Below are 18890 nucleotides of genomic sequence, written 5' to 3' on the forward strand. Positions count from 1 at the left end.
TCAGCCGAGCTGAGCAGCTCCAGAGGGCGGGGCCGAGTCGAGCCGAGGGGCGGGGCCGAACGGAGTTGCTCCAGAGGGCGGGGCCGAATCGAGCCGAGGGGCGGGGCCGAACGGAGTTGCTCCAGAGGGCGGGGCCGAGTCGAACCGAGGGGCGGGGCCGAACGGAGTCGTAGGGCGGCGGAAGCCCGCGCGACCGCCGCGCGCCAGTGCGTTCCTTCCTCCTCGCGCCTCCCTGCGCTCCGCCAGCAGATGCGGCTGGGGCAGCGCGACACCAGCGCCAGGTGAGAGCTCGAGGCTTCTTGGGGGTCCCGGGGCCGGGCTGGCTGGACCCTGCTGGCCAGGCTGGGGGAGTAGAGGCGCGCTGGGCCCCGCGCCTGTAGCGCTCGGTGCCGGCGTTAGTTACAAGGGTGTCTCAAGCTTCCGAGTCGTTGGGACACGACTGGGGACTTACCCGGGTGGAAGGAGACTCAGTCCATCCCGCCCCACCCAAACCGCGTTCCCACCTACACCTGTCACTGTGTTTGTTAAAAGGGTTGTCGGCCCCACCCCGCGCGCTAGACCCTGGCCTCTCCTGGGAAACCTGGCTGGGAAGATGTCGAGTCCTCCCTCGACATTAAACCACCTCCCTTAGTAACCAGTGAAAATGGGTGCCCTCCCCTCCACCATTCCTGTCCTCTCTCCCGAGGAGCCCTTTCCCCGTCATTGCGGAGAAGGGAGTTGCAAGAACCAAAGGTGGGTGCATCCCAAATCTCCCTGAGTTCCCATTTCTCCGCCTCTGAGCCCGCTCAGATGCCGGGACCTTTCCAACACCTGCGTCACACCCCTTTCCCCTCTAGAGCCTCCAGGCCTTTGGGCATTGAAGCGCCCTGAAGTTCCCTCCCCCATCAGGAGATGTGACCCCCCCCCCCCCACCTCCCCAGCTGGAATGTTCTGGGTAGCCGTTTGCTCTGGGAGGCGCGAGGGTGGGAGAGCCCCCGGGCTTTCTTTGGAGACTTGAAAGGGAAGGAGCTGATTGGCTGGGGTTGGCTTGGCTGAGTCCCGAAGGTGCAGAGAGGGTAGATCAAATCGGCTTTGTAAGGGTTGTGTCACCTGCTCCCTCTGGAGAGACTGCTTAGTGCCAGCGGAGGCCCCTCGGAGGAGGAGTCACTTGACTAGGGAGTCTGGGAATTGATGGTCAGATAGATGTATTTGAGGACTGTGGCCCTTGGCATTCTCTCGCCCACATCCGACTCCTCAAACCGGTCTGGTAGCGCTTGGATTTCTCAGGCCAAAGGAGACCTGTAAGGGGATTTGGGCTTGTTTTTTTCCAGTTTCAGAGATGAGATTAAGGGAACTGAGCTGGGAACGTCCCAGCGTCATGATCTGCCTGCTGCAGCTTTAAAGAAAAAAATCTGGGGTGGAGGAATTAGTCCTTCCCTGTCCAAAGGGTGATGATCTCTAGTTGGGGTGATTAACATGTGCTTTGATATGCATCTAGACATTGTAGATATTAGTTGCCATATATCCCCCCTGTAACTCACATAATTAGCATGTGGGATACTCATTATGGCCAATAAATGTGAGGATCTCTTAGTTAATTTTGACCACTATGACAAAATCTATTAGGTATTTGTACCATAGGTCAGGAGGTTAGTTCTAAGGCAGAAATGGAAACGATATGTTTCCAGCCAGACAGTGTTTTTCTGAGAAATGTAAGAATGATTTTTTTCTTGTTTAAAAACTCAACCATGTTAAAAACCTATCAAATTTAACAAATTTCCTTTAATAAGAGCTATGTGAGATTGGGACAGTCCTAGGAGTTCCAGGCAGTTTGATCAGGGAGTGTAATTGTGGCACTGTCTGTCCCTGAGGCATGGCTCTTGTTACTTAGTGGAAAGAGACTTATCCATAAATAGTGATTTAAGGCACAGTGCCATTGGGAGCCAAGTAAAGAAAGAAATCAGCCAAGGCCACTGTTGTATGGGAAAGGTGTTCGGGAGTGTGGGCAGGGTAAAGCAGTGAAGCTGTCTTGCTTTTTGTATATTCTTTACAGCATTTGTCAGGCTAAAAATTAAATATAAGCTCTCAGACTACATTTTATTATATGTCCTACATCTTTTGCTCTGCAGAATATACAGAAAATCTATATGTATATGTAACAAAATGAAGTATTTTGTATTTTTTTAAACTATGGACATCTTTTCATGTCATCAAGTAAATAGCCCCATTATTTTAATGAGTGAATTTAATCATTATTTAACCATTTTCTTATTAATGAACAGCTAGCTTCTTTTTTTATGAATCATTATATGCTATAAACAAATGCGATGCACATCCTTTTGGTATGTTTTGACATATCTGATTATTTCCTAGAGTCCTAGGAAATAGATTGCTGTGTCAAGGTGTGTGAAATTTGAAAGTTTGATTAACATTGCCAAGTCATCCTCCATCTGCATGCCTGCCATCAACATGTAGGGATTAGTAGAAACTCTTGTTGAATCAGTTGGATGAAGACCACTAATAGTTTAAGAGTTTTTTTATTTCCCCAGTGATGGCAAGCACCTGGGCAACATGAGAGATCAGACAGCACACTACACTGAAGAACTTATCAACAGAAGGATTAATCCCCAAAGAGATTGAAGAAAGTTCCAGGATGGCCAAAGAGGAGTCCCCGAGTACCTTAAAGGACTTGCAGGAGCTGCAGAGGAAGCTGTCTTTGCTGCTAGAGTCTTTCCAGAATAACTCAAAGGTCAGTTTCCGATCACTATGTATAATGGAAAATCTGAGATTGAATGTTCATGTAATTAACATAGTAAGTTATTTCTTAAGTAAAAGAAGTTTGGAGGTAAGTTAGGGATTCTTCTAACTCACCACCCTGCCATGTCTGAGTTGTGACCTTCAAACTCATTGTTCAGTGTGGCTCCAAGAGCTTCAGCCATCATATCCATATTCCAGACAATAGGATGGGAGGAGAGAAGGTTGAAAAATTCCCAAGCCATTTTCAATGTAAGAAGACTTCCAAGAATTCACACACACTTCCAGTTTTATCTCATGGACCAAAATTTGGTTGGATGATCACCCCTAATGGCAAGTGGCAATTCTTTAGCTAGATTTAGAGAGGGCACTCTCTGGCTGTGCCACAGGTACCATCCTTTTCTGGTTTTGTTGGCTTGTCTGTTACTCTGAAAATGAGAGGCCAAAGCCCGATCTAAGATTTGAGTTCAGGTTCCAGTAGAAATCCAGCTGTTTAGCTACTAGAAGTTTAATTTGAAGCACATATATATAATGAAATTTTCTAGTAGCCACATTTAATAAGTAAAAAGAAGTAAGTGAATTAATATTAAGAATGTATCTTATTTAATCTATCCAAAATTGTATCATTTAAACCTGTAATCATTATAAAAATTACTAATGAAAAAAGTTCTTGAGATATGTGACATTGTTTTTTGTACTAACTTTGAAATTCAATTTGTATTTTACACTTAGAGGACATTGTTATTCAAATGAGCTGCTTTTTAAGTATTCTGTAGCCACTTGATGGCAATGGGACTCGGGTGTATTCTGTTTTCTTGGGTATTTATTGCTTGCTTCTATATGCCTTTCAGCATTTTTTTCATGGAAAACAAACTAGCTTTCATAAATAAGACTATTAACATTTTGTCTTTCTAGACTTTTTATGCACTATGCCCATAAAAATACACACGCATACATAACAGTATTGAACTATTTTGTGATTTTTCTGTGGGACAGCACAGTCCCACTAGTGTCTAATGAGCTATTACAGAGGTCCTTTCTGGACTTACTCCAGAATGCATCTGACACTCTGTAGATCTGCCAAGCTATTTTTAAATTGGTCAAGCAGCTTTCTAGTCAGTTGGCTGAGAATCTTGTTATTAAAAGTTAGCTCAGTAAGAAAGGTCCTCATGCTCCTTCCACATTTATAGCTGTGTCTCATCACTGGTGGTAGTTACATTCTATGAAATGACCACAAACATGGGATCAGCAAGTGCTGAACCGTTGCTCCTAGGGGAAACACTTGTTCCTTCTCTCCTCTGGTCGTAACCTTTTCATCAACTGATCAATACCTAACCTTGTTTTATGTGTATTTTTGTTTAAAGACACTAATATGTGTTGTCAATCATTCACATTGAACTCAGGCCCAACAACACTGTATCTCATGTATCGAACAAATACGTGTGTGTTCAACTCCTGAATTTTTCTCCATATGGCACATCTTTGTCCTTAGGAATACTAGGCAACACTGCAGCACAACACTTGAGACCATTTTAAATAGTGAAATCACCAACCAAAAGCACAAAAGTGTGAAATTATGGCATTAAAACATGATGCTATTGTTCAGCTCTTGAGTGTCCCCCCGAAGGCTTATGTGAAGTGTTAAAGACTCGGTCCCCAGGGTGGCACTCCTGGGCGGTTGAGCCTAGTGGGAGGTCTTAGGTCACTGGGGTTGGGCCCTTTTAGAGGATTATTGGTTCCCAGTTCCTTCCTCATTCCTTTTTTCCCCGCTGGTTTTGCTCCACAGCACATTCCAGCTGTGATATGCTGTCTGGCCACAGTCCCGAAAGCAGGGGGGCCAACCGATCATGAACTGGAACCTCCAAAACTGTGCCAAAATAAACCTTTTCTAAGTCACTTATCTATGGTTTTTGTTATAGTGGAAAGCTGACTAACATATCTGATAAGGACACACTGAAAGAACTGAAACAAGAAGGCAGAGTTTCTCCTTAAGTTTTCCTCGATTTTCTCCATTCAGCTGGGAATGTACGTCAGGTGACTGAGCTTTTCACTGCTGTGTACACATCTACTAGTCCTCAAAAGCCAGAAGTATCATTTGTGAGGTTACAAATAAATGTTATTGAGTAGCCAGTTCTCAGATGTGAAATTCACAAATAATAAGAATTGACTGTATATTCATCAACATTGAGCACTTACTATACACCACGCACTGTGCTAGGCCTTTGGCAGGCCTTAACTTAGTTAATATTTACACCTGCCTTCTGAGGTGTGCATTTCAATGCAGAGGAACGCACTTGTTGGCATTTCTTCCTCTCAGTTCCTCATTATGTGTTCACTGGAATAGGTTTGGGTGAGATAGCTACCAGGCCAGCCCACTCCTAGCCATAGGAAAAAATTATTAGCTATCTACATCCTGATGTTTTCAGATAGTCCTGCCATGGGGTGTCTTCTAAATTTTTAAAATCATAATAACTGTATTAATATTAATTGTATTGACAACTCAGTGAAGTGATTAGGAGGGAAAAGGGGAGCAAATCACCCAGTGGTGGTGATTATTATTACTAATTATTATGACGCTTCAGTATGTAATTTTTACTTATTGCTGGTTGTATCACAATAGATGTATTTCTTGATTTTTGTTTTTGCTTGATGAACCTTGCAGTTTTCCTACATTGATGTGTGAATCTTCAGAACAGTTGTTGCCCAGGGGTCCATCAGCAAGGACATCAGATTGACACACCATAATTGACATAGCCATCCCCTCATCATCAGGAAATTCAGTTGATTTCTTTCCCCCAAATAATCTGTCCCTTTTCTTCATATGCTAATGAGCCCTTGAAACTCCAGATAAGAATAGCTGGGCATCAGCTGGAGTGTGTGTCATCTCTTCTGGGAAAACTGGTTAGGATTTTATTGTCTTATTTTTAGGCTGAGATACAGGAACCTGCTCAAGAGATGGGACTTCCAGGCGTTTGGGAAATGTAAGGCTACCTTAGAAACCAAGGGCAGGGAGTGAAGCAGGGCTGAGCCTCAGAAGGAGTCGGGGTCAGGCAGGTTAGCTTCTCTGTCTCTGCTTCATTCTTTTCGTCTGTAGCCTGATTCCTGGCCTTTTCATTCATGTGGGCAAACATGGTTGTCAAGGCTGGCACCTTCGACTCCTTCCTTCTTCAGCACCAACTGAAGCCCTCCCCTTAGGGACCTGGGATTCTCAGTGCCTGATTCCTGGGAGCAAGAATCTATTTAGCCCCCTCACCTGTGACCATGGAGCTGGCTGTTGGGCTGGGGACTTTCATTCATGGCTCCTCCCTGGGAGGGCGCTGTTCTTGGGGAAGAGGAGAGGTGGCCCACATGGTGGCACTCCCTAATGTGGATTTTCTCCACCCACGTGGTTTTCTTCTGCTGGGCCTTCCCTGACACAAAGGATGTTTCTGAACAAATACTCCTTTGCACCCTTGTGCCAACTCTGAATCCCATGCCAGCGGCACTCGGGGACTGTCACGTGGGAGTGGCTGTCACAGAGCACCTTTGACTTGTGATTACCAGTGGTTTCAAATAGTCCTGGCCCCTCACCCTCCTGCTCTCTGGCAGCAAGAGACAGTGAGTCACCGATTGTCTTTCACATTCTAACACCAGAGGATTTGCCTGGCTCCTGAGTAGCCTGGGTGGAGTCTTCATGTCCTCAGATCCCGACCACCTGGTCCCTGCTTTGTAACCTCCCATGCCAGGGTTTGTATTTACAAATAAATCACCTTTGTCTGACCTTGGACAAGTCAATTCAGCTTATTTACATGTCCTGTTTTCTAGAATAAGCAAGGCCAGGCCCACAGTCGTGTTGTGAAGATTGTCCGTGATGCCATTTGAGACGCCTTCACAGGGAGCCTGAAACATGGCAGCACCATTTTCTCCTAGCCTGACATCCCCAGGTTGTTCAGTGCAGCACTGCACCTGTAAAGTGCAGGTGGGGACCCCGTGCCTCCAGGATGGGGATGGGGAGTCCAGAGCACGTTGCATGGGACAAGCTCCCTCACTTCATCCTCCTGCTGTGTCCCGTCTGTTGCCGTGAGAGTGCAGATGTGATTGTGATGTTCTAACCCCTGGCTTTAGATAATGTCAGCTCGTTCCTCATCCCCTGCCTCAGAGTACTTTAGGCAGAAATACGTGAGGAAGTAGGGAAAGCAGTCAAAACAGTGCCTGGCACCTGCGTGTCCAATGGATATTCTTATTGTTAGGGGTGGCTGAACTGCCCTCCCCTTCCTGACACAGGGGCCTAGAGGTCCTTCTTCCTGGGAGAAGACGGTTTAAGCTGGTTGAGTGTGAAAATGGTCTCTGCATATCTGAATAACTGCCCTTTTGGTTATAGAGCCTAGACTCAGAAGAAGGTGGCTCCTTAAGAGCTGGAAGCAGGACTGTCTTTCCTTTCTCGTCTTGGTTCCCATACCAAACTAATTCCTGTTAGGTTCCCTAAGTCCTGTTGATCTTTCATTCCACTGCCAGGCTACATCTCCCTCTTCTGCCCCTCTGCCATCAGCCCAGATTTGGCCATTAGTGTTTCTTGCCTGATTTCCTGCAGGTTGCCCTAATTGCCTCTTCACACAAGTGCCAGGTTTTTCTTCCTTGAATTGCTCTTTCAGTTTCTTCACAGTTCTGCTCAAAAGTCCCTAGTCTGCTCCATTCCACCCCATGGAGGTAAAGTAAACATGTCATGTCCATTGGAAATATTATGTGAGTAACATATATAATTTATTTTAGTGGTCACTTTAGAAAACAAAAAAATTAATTTTAATAATATATTTTATGTAACCCAGAACATTATAATTTTAGCATGTAATAATATGGAATGTCGTTATTAAGGTATCCTATATTCTTTATTTTCATACATTAGAACAAATTAGTATTCATTTCCAATTTAAAAAACTAGATTTACCTGATCAATCTATTTGAAACGTACTTAAAAACTTCTCTAGTACCTAAATCAATTTCAATTACCAGTTTTAAGATGTAAATTGTGCCTGCCATCTGGGTGTCCCAGCTTCATCTGCCCCTCTTGCTGCATAAATGTCCCTTCCAGGCAGGATCCATTCACTGCATGCCCTGCTGTCCCTCACTGAGTGCTGAGCCTCTCTCTGCTCCCTGGGCTCTTTGCTAAGGATACACCTGGTCTAGAACAGAAGCAGCCGAGACCTCTTCCTGCCCTCGCTCTCACCGTCAGTGCCCTAACTTAGGATCTCACGGGGCTCTAGTAATGGGTGTCTGAGCCGGGCAGCCCTGGTACAGTCACCTCTGGCTAGAGAATAGAGAAGCTGAATAGCAAGGTCTTTAGTGAGGAGGCAGTGTGGCCAGTGGCATTATGCCATTTTGTAACCTACCAGGAAGTGAAATTGGCATGCCTTGAGAGACTTCTCCTTAAGAGGCATTACTGAAGCCACAAGACAGATGGCTGTGGCTTCAAGGAACAGCCTTTTCTATTTCAGCAGGGTGAACCCAACACTTGGCTGCCATCAGCATAAACTGTCATACCCTCCTGTTTCCAGCTGCTCCCAAATTCTCACCATTTGAATCAGCTAGGCGAACCCCTCTCTAGGAGGCACTTGTGTTTTGGGGACCACTGTGTGCAAATTACGTTCTCATGTCTGTCCGCTCATAAGTCCTGCCATTGGATGGGGACCTCAAACTTGCCTCCTGTCCCACAGCTGCCTTACATTGCTGTCCAAGTGACTATCTTAGGAGAAGTCTTGAAGTGACATCTTGCTTAAGAACCCTCCACCTTGATGAGTGTTCGTTGTACTTCCCACAGCTTGGCGTATCATTCAACCTGGGGTGCAGACGTGGGCTGAGTTCCTTCTCTTTGTCCTCTGCCTGCAGGTGGTTGCCTTCACGAAGTCTCCAGTGGGTCAGTATCTGGACAGGCATCCCTTTCTGGCCCTCACCGTGCTGGTGTTCATTGCTGTGTCAGCCGTCCCTGTTGGGATCTTCCTGCTCCTCGTGGTGTTCACCTCCTTGGCTGCCCTTGTGGGGGTCATATTACTGGAAGGTATTTGCATGGGGAGGGCAGTGTTGACTGGGCATCTGCCATTCTTGTCAAAGGTTCCCATTTCTGAAGTGAGGCGGCTTGTCAGCGCAGTTAAATCATGGACTCTGGCGTCCTCATTGACAGCCCACCTCCACCAGTATGATTTTGAACAAGTTGTTTACTCTCTCTGAGCCTCAAATTCAATAGGTAACAAAAACAAGCACAGAGCCCAAGTGTGATACAATTTGTGAATAGTGGGGATTGGAGGTAACCATGGGGCCAGCCAGTTGCTATGCACTGAGGCCCACTCCATATTAAATAATGCCAGAAATCTGGATTTTTGGGGGGAAATCTCACTTAACAAAATCCGAGTTATCTGTCATTTTTAAAAACACACTGGTCCAGGGTCTCCCCATTTTCAACCCGTTTTAGATAAATATTTCTCGTAACCATGTTCTCTTCCTAGGACTGGTCATCTCTGTGGGTGGCCTCTCACTGCTTTGTGTCCTCTGTGGCTTGGGCTTTGTATCAGTCGCAATGTCAGCGACAATCATGGCGTCCTACATGGTGATATCCAGCCTCATCAGCTTCTGGTTTTCTCCCAGGTAAATACATGTCAAGGGAACAATGTAATCATGGCTGTTTGGGGAGATTTTCATGGACAATGTCCTAACCCCAGTTGGTGTCTGGAAGCCAAACTGTAAGAGGCAGGTGTTCCTCATTCGTTCTCAATACACATCAGACATCAAATGGGAAATCACAGTGGAGTTTCAAACAAACGATTATCACCTTCATTCATCACACACAGACCTCATTTCATTGTCATGCAGCTCCGTGAGGTAGTCATCCATTCCTTTCCAAGGATGTTGCTTTCCTTTACAAAAGTCAGTGTTCTTTGGGGAGGGTAAGAGTAGGGAGGAAAACAACAGGAGAAAAATGGCCCATTTTTTTACTTCATCCTCCAGAGTGGCACAGGAGCCAGGAATCTGCTGTCCCCATAGTCTGCCTGATCCCCTCTGCTCTTCAGAGGGTGGGCTTCTCAGCGTGCCAAGTACCAGTCTCATGTGTGACTACGTAGATGTTCTTCACACTGTGCCTCCCGGCCTTGACTAGAGGAGCAGTGATCTCTTCAGATGCTAGTGGAAAGCCAGCTGTGTTGAAGTTTCTGGGAGACACCACACTTGTCTGTAGTGTGCTGCCCTTCTTTAGGATTTTCAGAGGTGACACTTTTTATGCTTGCTTTTCGTCCCGTGGGTAGATTTTAACTCTTGGTCATTTGAACAGTGGCTGGTATCTGTTGAGCACTTTCCAGGCTTCATCTCGTGCAGTCCTCACAACCAGCTGCATGCTGGGATAAGGGAAATGAAACCACATCCCAAAGCTTGAGTGTAGCAGAGAAGGGACTTAAATTCCAGTGTGAACTCTAAAGCTTTCTTATCCAAGACACCGAGTGACTCTTGGAAACTTCTGGAAAGGGCCAGATAGTAAATATTTGAAGTTTTGTAGGCCTTTGCTCTCTTCTTACAACTGTTAGACTCCACTGCTGTAGCACGAAAGCAGCTCAGACAATAAGCAAGTGAGTGGGCATGGCCGTGTTCCAGTAAAACTTTATTTACACTACCAACTGGCTGGATTTGACCCACAGGCCATGGGTTGCCAATCCTTGCTCTAAAAGAACCAGTACCCTGCGTTTTGTTCTTGTACAGAAGAGCCCTGTTGTCATCGATATGTCGAAATGGGTGTAATTTTTATATCACTCAGTGGTTCCACAGGATAGCTTAGTTGATACCCCTGGAGTCACATTCAGCTTTTCTAAAATGACTTTGATCACTATCATGCTTAAAGGAAATAAAAAGAGAAACAGAGGCCTATTTGGTTTTTTGAGGGTGATGTTTCTGAGCCAAAATCCCTCCCTGCCTGTGCACCCTGTTCTTAAAAATCATACCAAAAGAAGTAGCAAAATCTGAATGGCTGTTTTATCAATGAAATGATTGAAAAGTATTTCCAGGATCTGTCCCTGACCTCCTTATCATCCTCCCCTACTCTTCCCTAGAGGACCTGTGGTTTTCACTTAGGTGGAGATTCTTACAGTTTTTGATCCCAGGACTCCTTTTGCCTTCTTAAAAATTACTGAGGCACCCAAAGAGCTTTTGTTTATGGGAGTTAATGGTATTAATACTCTGTTAGAAATTACAACAGAAATACTAAAACTATTCACTTAAAAGGAAGAATATTACCTGTTGATATAAGAAACAAAAAAGCAACTATATTTTCCAAAATGAAATTAATAAGTGGCATTGTTTTATGTTTTACAAATCTCTTGAACATCTCCCCTAATATAAGTCAGCTGGGTTCTCATTTGTCACCTGCACGTGTCCCATTGTGGCATGTTGTTCTGGTTGATGGATTTGAAGAGGATCCCACCTCACAAATGTGTAGTTGTGAGGGGCAGAAACTTTTCGTATGACTGGATGCTCTTCTGTGATGGTGTTTAGGTGATAGTTTCTGAAAGGTTAGCTGAAAGGTGAAGTTCTTGTATTCTATTAATTTTGAAAATCCACTGGTCTGTCTTGCATTTAACAGGTCTTTCCATGTATGATTTTGTAACTGTGCATTGGTCATTTGGAGAATATTGGTTCATTGAGTCATACATATCTTCCAGATATCCTGTGAAGAACTCCACTATTCACTTGTGAGGGAATGAGAGTGGAAAAGGGCATATTATATGTTGTGTTATGTTATTTTGAAAATTGCTGTCACCTGTGAACCCTGGTATTAATGAAATCTTAAAACTGAAGATGATAATTCCCTCCCTAGATAATCCAAAGCATGAGTAGAAAAGAGGAGCTCGTCAGTGTATTTCATGATTTAATGGGATTTTGACCCTAACACATAAAAGATAACACAACTAAAGTGTTTTTTAAAAGAAAATAAAAAGAAAAAGGCCAGGCACAGTAGTGCATACCTGTAATCCCAGCAACTTGGGAGGCATGGCGGGAAGATTGCAAGTTCAAGGCCACAAACAAACAACAAAACCTATAAAGTGTTCTTTCTAATGAGAATCATTAAATGGTATTTTGACCTCCTCCTATGTAAATCAACTAGCCTCCCAGGAGGAGGAGAGACCATGCTGCTTAGTTAGGAGCTCCAGAGGCCTCCTCGGGCCTGCAGTTGGAGGGGGAGGTAAGGAGCCCAGGCAGCCGGTGTCTATTTGTAGAGCCACCAGAATTCCTTCTCCTTACCTCACACACATCTCCAAAGCAGCCAGAGCACACCTCGCCACCTCACATCTTTACCTAAGAGGAGGAGTCTTCTTAGTTTTTTTGTTTCCAAATAAGAATGCTTCAAGTGCCAAGTAATGAAAAATAAATCAGAAAACTCAGGTAGATACTAACTTAAACAAGTAAGATTTTATGTCTGTTGTGTAACAAAAGACTGGCACAGCCACTCTGTGGTATCGTGGACATAGCATGTACCTTCTGCCTGTCAGCTTTGCCATCCAGCGTCTGTGCCTCTGGGTATTCCAGCTGCATTCAAGACAGGATGAAGGAAGCAAAAAAAGTTAAAAAAATATTAGGTGGACTCTTTTCCACATCCTCTCCTTATTCTCCCCAGCACACTTCATTGGCCAGAGCTTTGTCAGGTGGCAACTCCAACCTGGGAGCACCGAGCTCCCTAGTCTTCTGTAGCATTAACTCATAAGGTGCTGGTGAGCAACTCTGGCGTGGCACCCACAGTGGGTCACAGTGACGGGAAGGCTGTCACTAAGCTAATATCGGTAGCACCATCTCCCCTCACTCTGACCTTTGAACCTGCAGTCACAGGGACTAAGAAAAGTAGACCAATTTCTCTTTTCCCTGTAACTTTCCTTCCATTGAAGGAAAAAACTAATGAGAATCAGATTTGTCTGAATCCCTACCTGCTGCTATTTAGCAGTGTGATCTTGAACAAGCTGCTTAACCTCTCTGATCTCAGTGTTCTTCTAGTGGTGAAGAAAGCCATTGCTCACCCTGTTTCTCACTAGATTGTTGGCAGACACACAGACAACTGGGAAAAACACGATCCCAGATTAGAAGTGGGGAAAGGGGCCATAACGCTGCCCGTCACCCAGTCGTTTTAACCTTCCATGCCCTCAGTTTCCTCATCCCTAAAATGGATTTAGCCTCACATCTGGTGTGGTGACAAGTGGCAGCTAAAATAAACAGCAGAGAATGTCATCTGTTCAGTGGGGTGCTCTTAGCATTGCTCTTTAGAGGGGCCTGTGCTGACCTTTTTCACCCTGTCGCCAACAGGCTGCTGACACAGCAGAACCCCAGCCCTGACTGTCAGCTGGCTATGAAGGCCGCAGACTTCGAGGGGCTCTACCAGGAATGACCAGCCGATCGGAACCACGGGCTTCTCCAGCATCTCGAGAAAGCTGTTGGGTCACACTTGCCCCTTGGGATTATGGCTCAGGAGAGGCTGGACATTCAGGCACCCCATAGATGTGTCCTCTGGCCTTTCCACTCACAGTGTGTAAAATCCTGGGGTGGACAGTGTGGCCTCTCCCTGCCCCACACTCCATGTGTGCAGCTTTGACCTTGGCAGGGATCTGGGCTCTGGCCACTTGACCCCAGAGCCTCACAGTTTATGTCCAGAGTCCCAACTGGGGGTAATAGTGAATTATTTTTGAGGGTGTTTATTTTTCTTTTTGAAACAAGGGAAGCTGTTTTTCACTCATTTGAAACAAAAGAAGAAAAAAAAATCCAAAAAAGAATCAGCTCTTCTGCCTTATTTGCTTTTTATCATAAAGAACAACGACATTTGGGAATAGGGGCCTCTTAAGAGTTGGAAGAATCCAAACTTAACTTTGTGGCCAGAAGTCTTTTTGAAAAAGTCTAAAGGTGTAGTTTCCACTGTTACTGTTGAGTGCTGTTAAGTGCTTTTGACCTTTTACATATTTGCACTTGATACTTTTGTATTATTTTAAAGAACTTGTCCTATTCAGCCATTTCTTTAAAAAAAAAAAGAGTGAAAGGACTACAAAGTAAAAATAAAATATCCTGTGTGATTTCTACTTCAGTAGCTTATTTGCTATGGGATTTTATTAAATATTTGAGTCGACTTTGAAAAAAAAAAATCTGCCCCTTCAGCCTCCATATGCCAGAAGGCTGCATCAGTCAGCTTTCTGTAACTGTGACAAAATACCTGAGATACCAACCTTATGAGAGAAAGGTCGATTTGACTCAGTTTTGGAGGTTTCAGTCCATGGTCCCTTGGCCCTGTTAATTTCAGCCTGTACATGTGAATGCAGTACATCATGGCAGAATGTGGCAGAGAAGGGCCGTGGCAGTTTGGAAGCAAAAAGAGCAGGCTGAGGACCGCATGTCCTCTTCAAGGGACGGATGCCACCACCCCCTCCCCAGTGATCTAACTTCCTTTCACAAGGTGCCGTTTCCTAAAGGTTCCACTACCTCCCAATAATAGAGCCACAGGTTGGTGATGAAGCCTTTAACACGGTCCTTTGGGAGACACTTACATAGCATCTGCCTATTCCTTCTCTGTTGATTTCGTGACAGATCCTGGTTAATATGGGTGTTTTAGTTGCCAACGATAAGACACCCAATTAAAATTGCTTTAAAAAAAAAAAAGTAGGTGTTACGGGAAGAGGGATTAGTTTCATGCAACCAAAAAGCCAACAGTGAGATCTTCAAGGCACCGCTGGATCTAGGGGCTAAGGTGACCTCACTCCTGCTTTTTACAGAATGAGCTGCTTTTTTCAGGCAGACCTGTCAAACATGGAAGTCCCAGCTGCAGCTGCTACAGTCAGCACTCAACCTGGCAAGAGAGCTGTTTTCTGCTGAGGACATCAGGATATTCTGTGTTTGGCTCTGATTGGACAGACATGGATCATGTGAGCAACTTTGAACCAATCATGATGTTTTTGGACTAAGTTGATGAGGCAGGGCTGGACAGTTCATTCAGGAGCTGGGGAGGGGTGCAGAAAGCTGGAAGAGGCTCCAGAAGGATGCCAGAAGAAAAGGGATGACTTGCTGGGCAGATAAAAACAAATAGTGCTACTTGTCATAGTGGGACATAGAAATCTTAATTTGGTACTGAGACCTTTCTGCATCCCATGACCTTGAACCACAGCTAACACTAAAGGATTAGAGAACAAGAACCACCCATTCCTGCCAATATATGGTGGTATTAATACTATGAGTTACTGATTTTTCAGTGTTTCTTCCCTTCAGTGCAAGTGTCTGATATAATCTGTCTATGCATCCTGTCTACCCAGCTGGGTTCTGAGACCTCAGTATTGACAAATGGAGAGGTCCCTGGCCTCCTCCAAGTTGACTGTCCAGTGTAGGAGTCACTTAACAATCATTAGTTATTCGTTGGTACATAAGATTTGCCACCAATTGTTGGTGTAAAAGGACATAAATGTGTTACCGCCCCCCCCGCCCCCATTTTCTCCCTATTAGGAGTTCAGGCACAACTTGGTTAGATCCTTTGCAAGACTATGGTCACAGTTGTCAGGGCTGGGTCTCATTTGAGGCTTGATGGGAAGCATCCACGTTTGTCATTGGCAGCATCCAGTTCCTTGCTGGCTACAGAACGGAGGCCCTCAGTCCCTTGCTATGTGTCCATATAGCAGTTCACAATGTGGTAGTTTGCATCTCCACCAAGGGAGGGAGTCTGTCAGCAATATATGGTAACAACCATATATGTATAATCAATCATGTTTTCCATATTTTGGTGGTTAGAGCCACCACACTCAAAGGAGGGGATCACTCCAGGCACGGAAACCACAGATGGGGATCGTGGACTGCACCTTAACCTACCCACTACAAGTACACAAAATATTAGGCTGTGATACATGCACATAAGTCAAAAGGTGACAGATAGAGAGCCCACATGAGCCACAGTGATCAAGGATTTCATCTCAGAATCAAAGAAGGAGAAGTTGTCACCATGTCAAGCACTGTGGGGAGGATGTTCCTGGCAGAGGGAACAGCAGCCTAAAGTCCCAGAGACTGCAAAGAGCTTAATATGTTGAAGGAAATGAAACAATGTCATGTGACTGGACTTGTTGAGCAAAGGGTCAGTGGAGGAGAGCAGGAGCTGCTCATGCAGGATCGCAATAGGAAGGACCATGGAGGATATCACAGGGGAGAGTGACGAGGTCAGACAGGTTTTCAAAAATGACCCTCCAGTCAAAGAATTGGGAGCAAGAAGGCCTGTTAGGAGGTCCCAGAGGGACTCTAGGGTGGAGATCATGGAGACCTTTGTTTGGAGAGCCAGCAGCATTTGGTGTGGATCAACTAGGTAGAGAAGGAAAAGGACACTTTGATTTTCAGCTCAAGCCAGTGGGTGGCCAGAGACTATTTTCTGGGATGGGGACTGTGTGGAAATTCAAACCCTGCTTTGCTCACATAAGTCCTGATATGTGTTTTCAACACCACGAGGATGTGTCGATTAGACAGTTGGCTGGAGAGTGGTCCAGCTGAGGTTATAAGGTTTGAGAGTATTTTCAGTGCTGAGAGCTTTACGCAACCTCTTTGTGGGAGACTCTCCGGTGAGTAGCAAAGATGATTTTAAAACATGCTCCTGTACATAAACACCTTTGCTTCAAGCCGGGCCAAGTGTAAGGTGCTTCCCCACAGAACTCAAAAGTTCTGCTGCTTCTCATGGATCAGACCAATCACAATCTCCACCAGCTTGCTGCTTTTTCATATCCCATCAGCGTCTGAATTTTAGAGGTGAAACCAAGGTTCAGAGATTAAATATTAAATGACTCACCCGATTCAGCCAAGAACCATAGCATCTAAATCAAGGCAGCACTGTAAGGTCATTTCAGCCTCTGTTCGTCACGCTGCCTGGGCCTAAAGCCTTTGCATATCAAACAGTGAAATGTTGCACAAAACCCTGCACAGTGCTTGCTGCAGAGAATATCAAAATGTGTGACTGCAGGAATCATTTAGAACTGAGCAGAATGGGAATGTATAAAGTCCTACTGTTAACCAGACTCTGGAGGGCTGTTGAGGGCTTAAGGTCATTAAACAGGTATCATTGGCCTTTTGGATATGGTTCAACGTGTGGCTCATTAGAAAAGTAATTAACCCCCAAGCATGAGAACAGCAGCTCCGTACCATCAGAATGTTAAGTTAACCTTATGTTCATGTTTGTTTTATTTATTCCTGGACATTTGCCATGTGCTGGGTGATATCTTCCATGCTATGCACATCAGTACGTGTTTCCAAACATCCACACTATTACCAATTTTACAGATGAGGAAGCTGAAAGATTGAGAGGTTCAACGGCCTAAGGGCAGATTGAATTAGAACTGGAACCCAAGCCATTTGCCTGTCTGCAAAACCTGCCCTTGGAGCCAGTGTGCCCTGAAGTGTTAACTTCTGTCTGCCCTTGAGGCCTTCAGGGATTTTGGCCCTCCTACATGGGCACTGTTGCCCAGTACTTCTGCTGCTGTATAGAGTAACTGCAGGGGTTAACTGGTCTCATAGAATGAAATACAAATGGTTAGCTCCCTGTAGAGTTGTTATCATAAAAGTATTGCCTTGCAAAAAAGATAAAAAGTATTGTCTCATCCACTCGAAGTATTGTCTCCTTTGGGCTTTTATTGCCTGTCACACACAGAGTTCTTGTTTGGGTGTGAAGCTTTAAGACGCATCTAGAAAATCTTAAGAAAAAAAAAAAAAATTCAACAAAAATGGGTTCCCTAAAGTGTTTCCTCTCTGTGCCAGTGGAGGGTGCTCACATCCAGGCTATCTGAAGCTGGCTCAGCAGAGACAATACCACTCAGACCAGGAACAAATGTTAAGACTCCTGCTTCTTAAACTTTGATGTGCATACATCCAGGGAAATTGTGAAAAGGCACATTGTGAATTTAGGTCCTGCAGCAGGACGTGAGTTTCTGCACTGCCTACCAGGTCCCAGGTGAAACTTTCCACTGACCACATCTGAGGAACTGGGTAACAGATGTCCTCTCCAACTCTCTCCTTTTATTGTCCCTGAGAGGCCCCCAGTGGGAAAATTGCTTACCCACAGCACACAGGAAGTCTGCACTGCCAGGACTAGAACCCACGTCCCTGTGATCACTTCACGGCATCTTCTGTCCCTCTAAATTCAGGCAAGAGGTTTCTGAAGTGTGGGTGAGAAGCAGAGATTAGACTGACTGCTTTCAATCAAGTTTCTTTGTTCAGTCGGTCCTCAGTATCTGTGGGTTCTGAAGCCATGAATTCAACCAACTATGGATCAAAACTATTTGAAAATGAAATTGTGTCTTAGGAGATGTAGTACTTGCCTGGCGTGTGCAAGGCAAGGCCCTGGGTTCAGTCCCCAGTACTGACACATGCACACACACAAAATTGTACTGAGTATGTACAGGCTCTTACCATGATTCCCTAAACAATACAGCGCAGCAACTATTTCCATAGCATTCACATTGTATTAGGCGGTGTAAGTAATCTAGAGAGGATGCAGAGCACATGGGTGATGTGTATAGATTATGTGCAAATACTGTGCCACTTTATATTAGGGACTTGAGCACCTGTGGATTTTGGAAACCACTGGGGGTCCTGCATCGAGTCCCCTGTGGATATCAAGGGACAGCTGTATTATATTTTTCATCAAATCACTTGCCTTGCAGATGTACCAGTGGAAATTGAAAGGTGAATACAAGGAGACTTGGGTCCTCTTGGGCTTTGAGAGCCAAAGCAAAAAATTCATCAGCAAAAGTTACTTTTGGTTTATACAAAAATTTTTATTAATCCAAAGAACATATAATTTGGTATGTTCTTATAGATGCAAATTATAGACATAGTCTTTCTTCTGAAAACAGTTTAATCCTGGATGAGTTTGCATGTCTTTACTTACAAAAACCAAAATGCCTCCTTTAAACATTAAGCACCCTTAACCTCTCACTAAACACTGAACTCCAGAGGCGAACGCTTCCAGGGTTGATTCAGTCTTTGTTTTTGCCTACTCATTCTCAGTATTGGAAGGTTTGTTTCCTCCTGGTTATAAGATGGCTGCCACAGCTCAAGGAATCACAGTGTCACAGTGTCCCCAAGGAACAGCCCTTGGGGATTGAACTCTGTCACATGATCACATTCAAAGGCAGACAGAATATAAGCCCAAGAGGACC

At 44.9% G+C, this 18890-nt stretch overlaps 2 protein-coding genes across 2 annotated transcripts in view; one reads left to right on the forward strand and one right to left on the reverse strand.

The window, feature by feature from the left end:
- DNAH3 (dynein axonemal heavy chain 3) overlaps positions 1 to 18890 on the reverse strand; it is a 463090-nt gene that overhangs the window by 178374 nt on the left and 265826 nt on the right. The gene's annotated exons all lie outside the window — the stretch shown is intronic.
- Positions 153 to 13804, forward strand: LDAF1 (lipid droplet assembly factor 1). The gene is made up of 5 exons (XM_079120043.1): positions 153 to 281; positions 2529 to 2728; positions 8596 to 8764; positions 9210 to 9348; positions 13036 to 13804. Exons 2-5 carry the CDS (start codon positions 2633 to 2635, stop codon positions 13115 to 13117), a joined length of 486 nt encoding a protein of 161 aa, XP_078976169.1. The 5' UTR covers positions 153 to 281; positions 2529 to 2632; the 3' UTR covers positions 13118 to 13804.

Source organism: Sciurus vulgaris (assembly GCF_902686455.1).
Source record: "Sciurus vulgaris genome assembly, chromosome: 18".
Taxonomy (NCBI): Eukaryota; Metazoa; Chordata; class Mammalia; order Rodentia; family Sciuridae; genus Sciurus; species Sciurus vulgaris.

Bases quoted from the DNA above. Each gene is read 5' to 3' on its own strand.
- LDAF1 (XM_079120043.1), top strand. From the start codon at position 2,633: ATGGCCAAAGAGGAGTCCCCGAGTACCTTAAAGGACTTGCAGGAGCTG. The intron at 2,729-8,595 runs GTCAGTTTCCGA...CTCTGCCTGCAG, and splicing joins CTTTCCAGAATAACTCAAAG to GTGGTTGCCTTCACGAAGTC. The intron at 8,765-9,209 runs GTATTTGCATGG...TTCTCTTCCTAG, and splicing joins GGGGGTCATATTACTGGAAG to GACTGGTCATCTCTGTGGGT.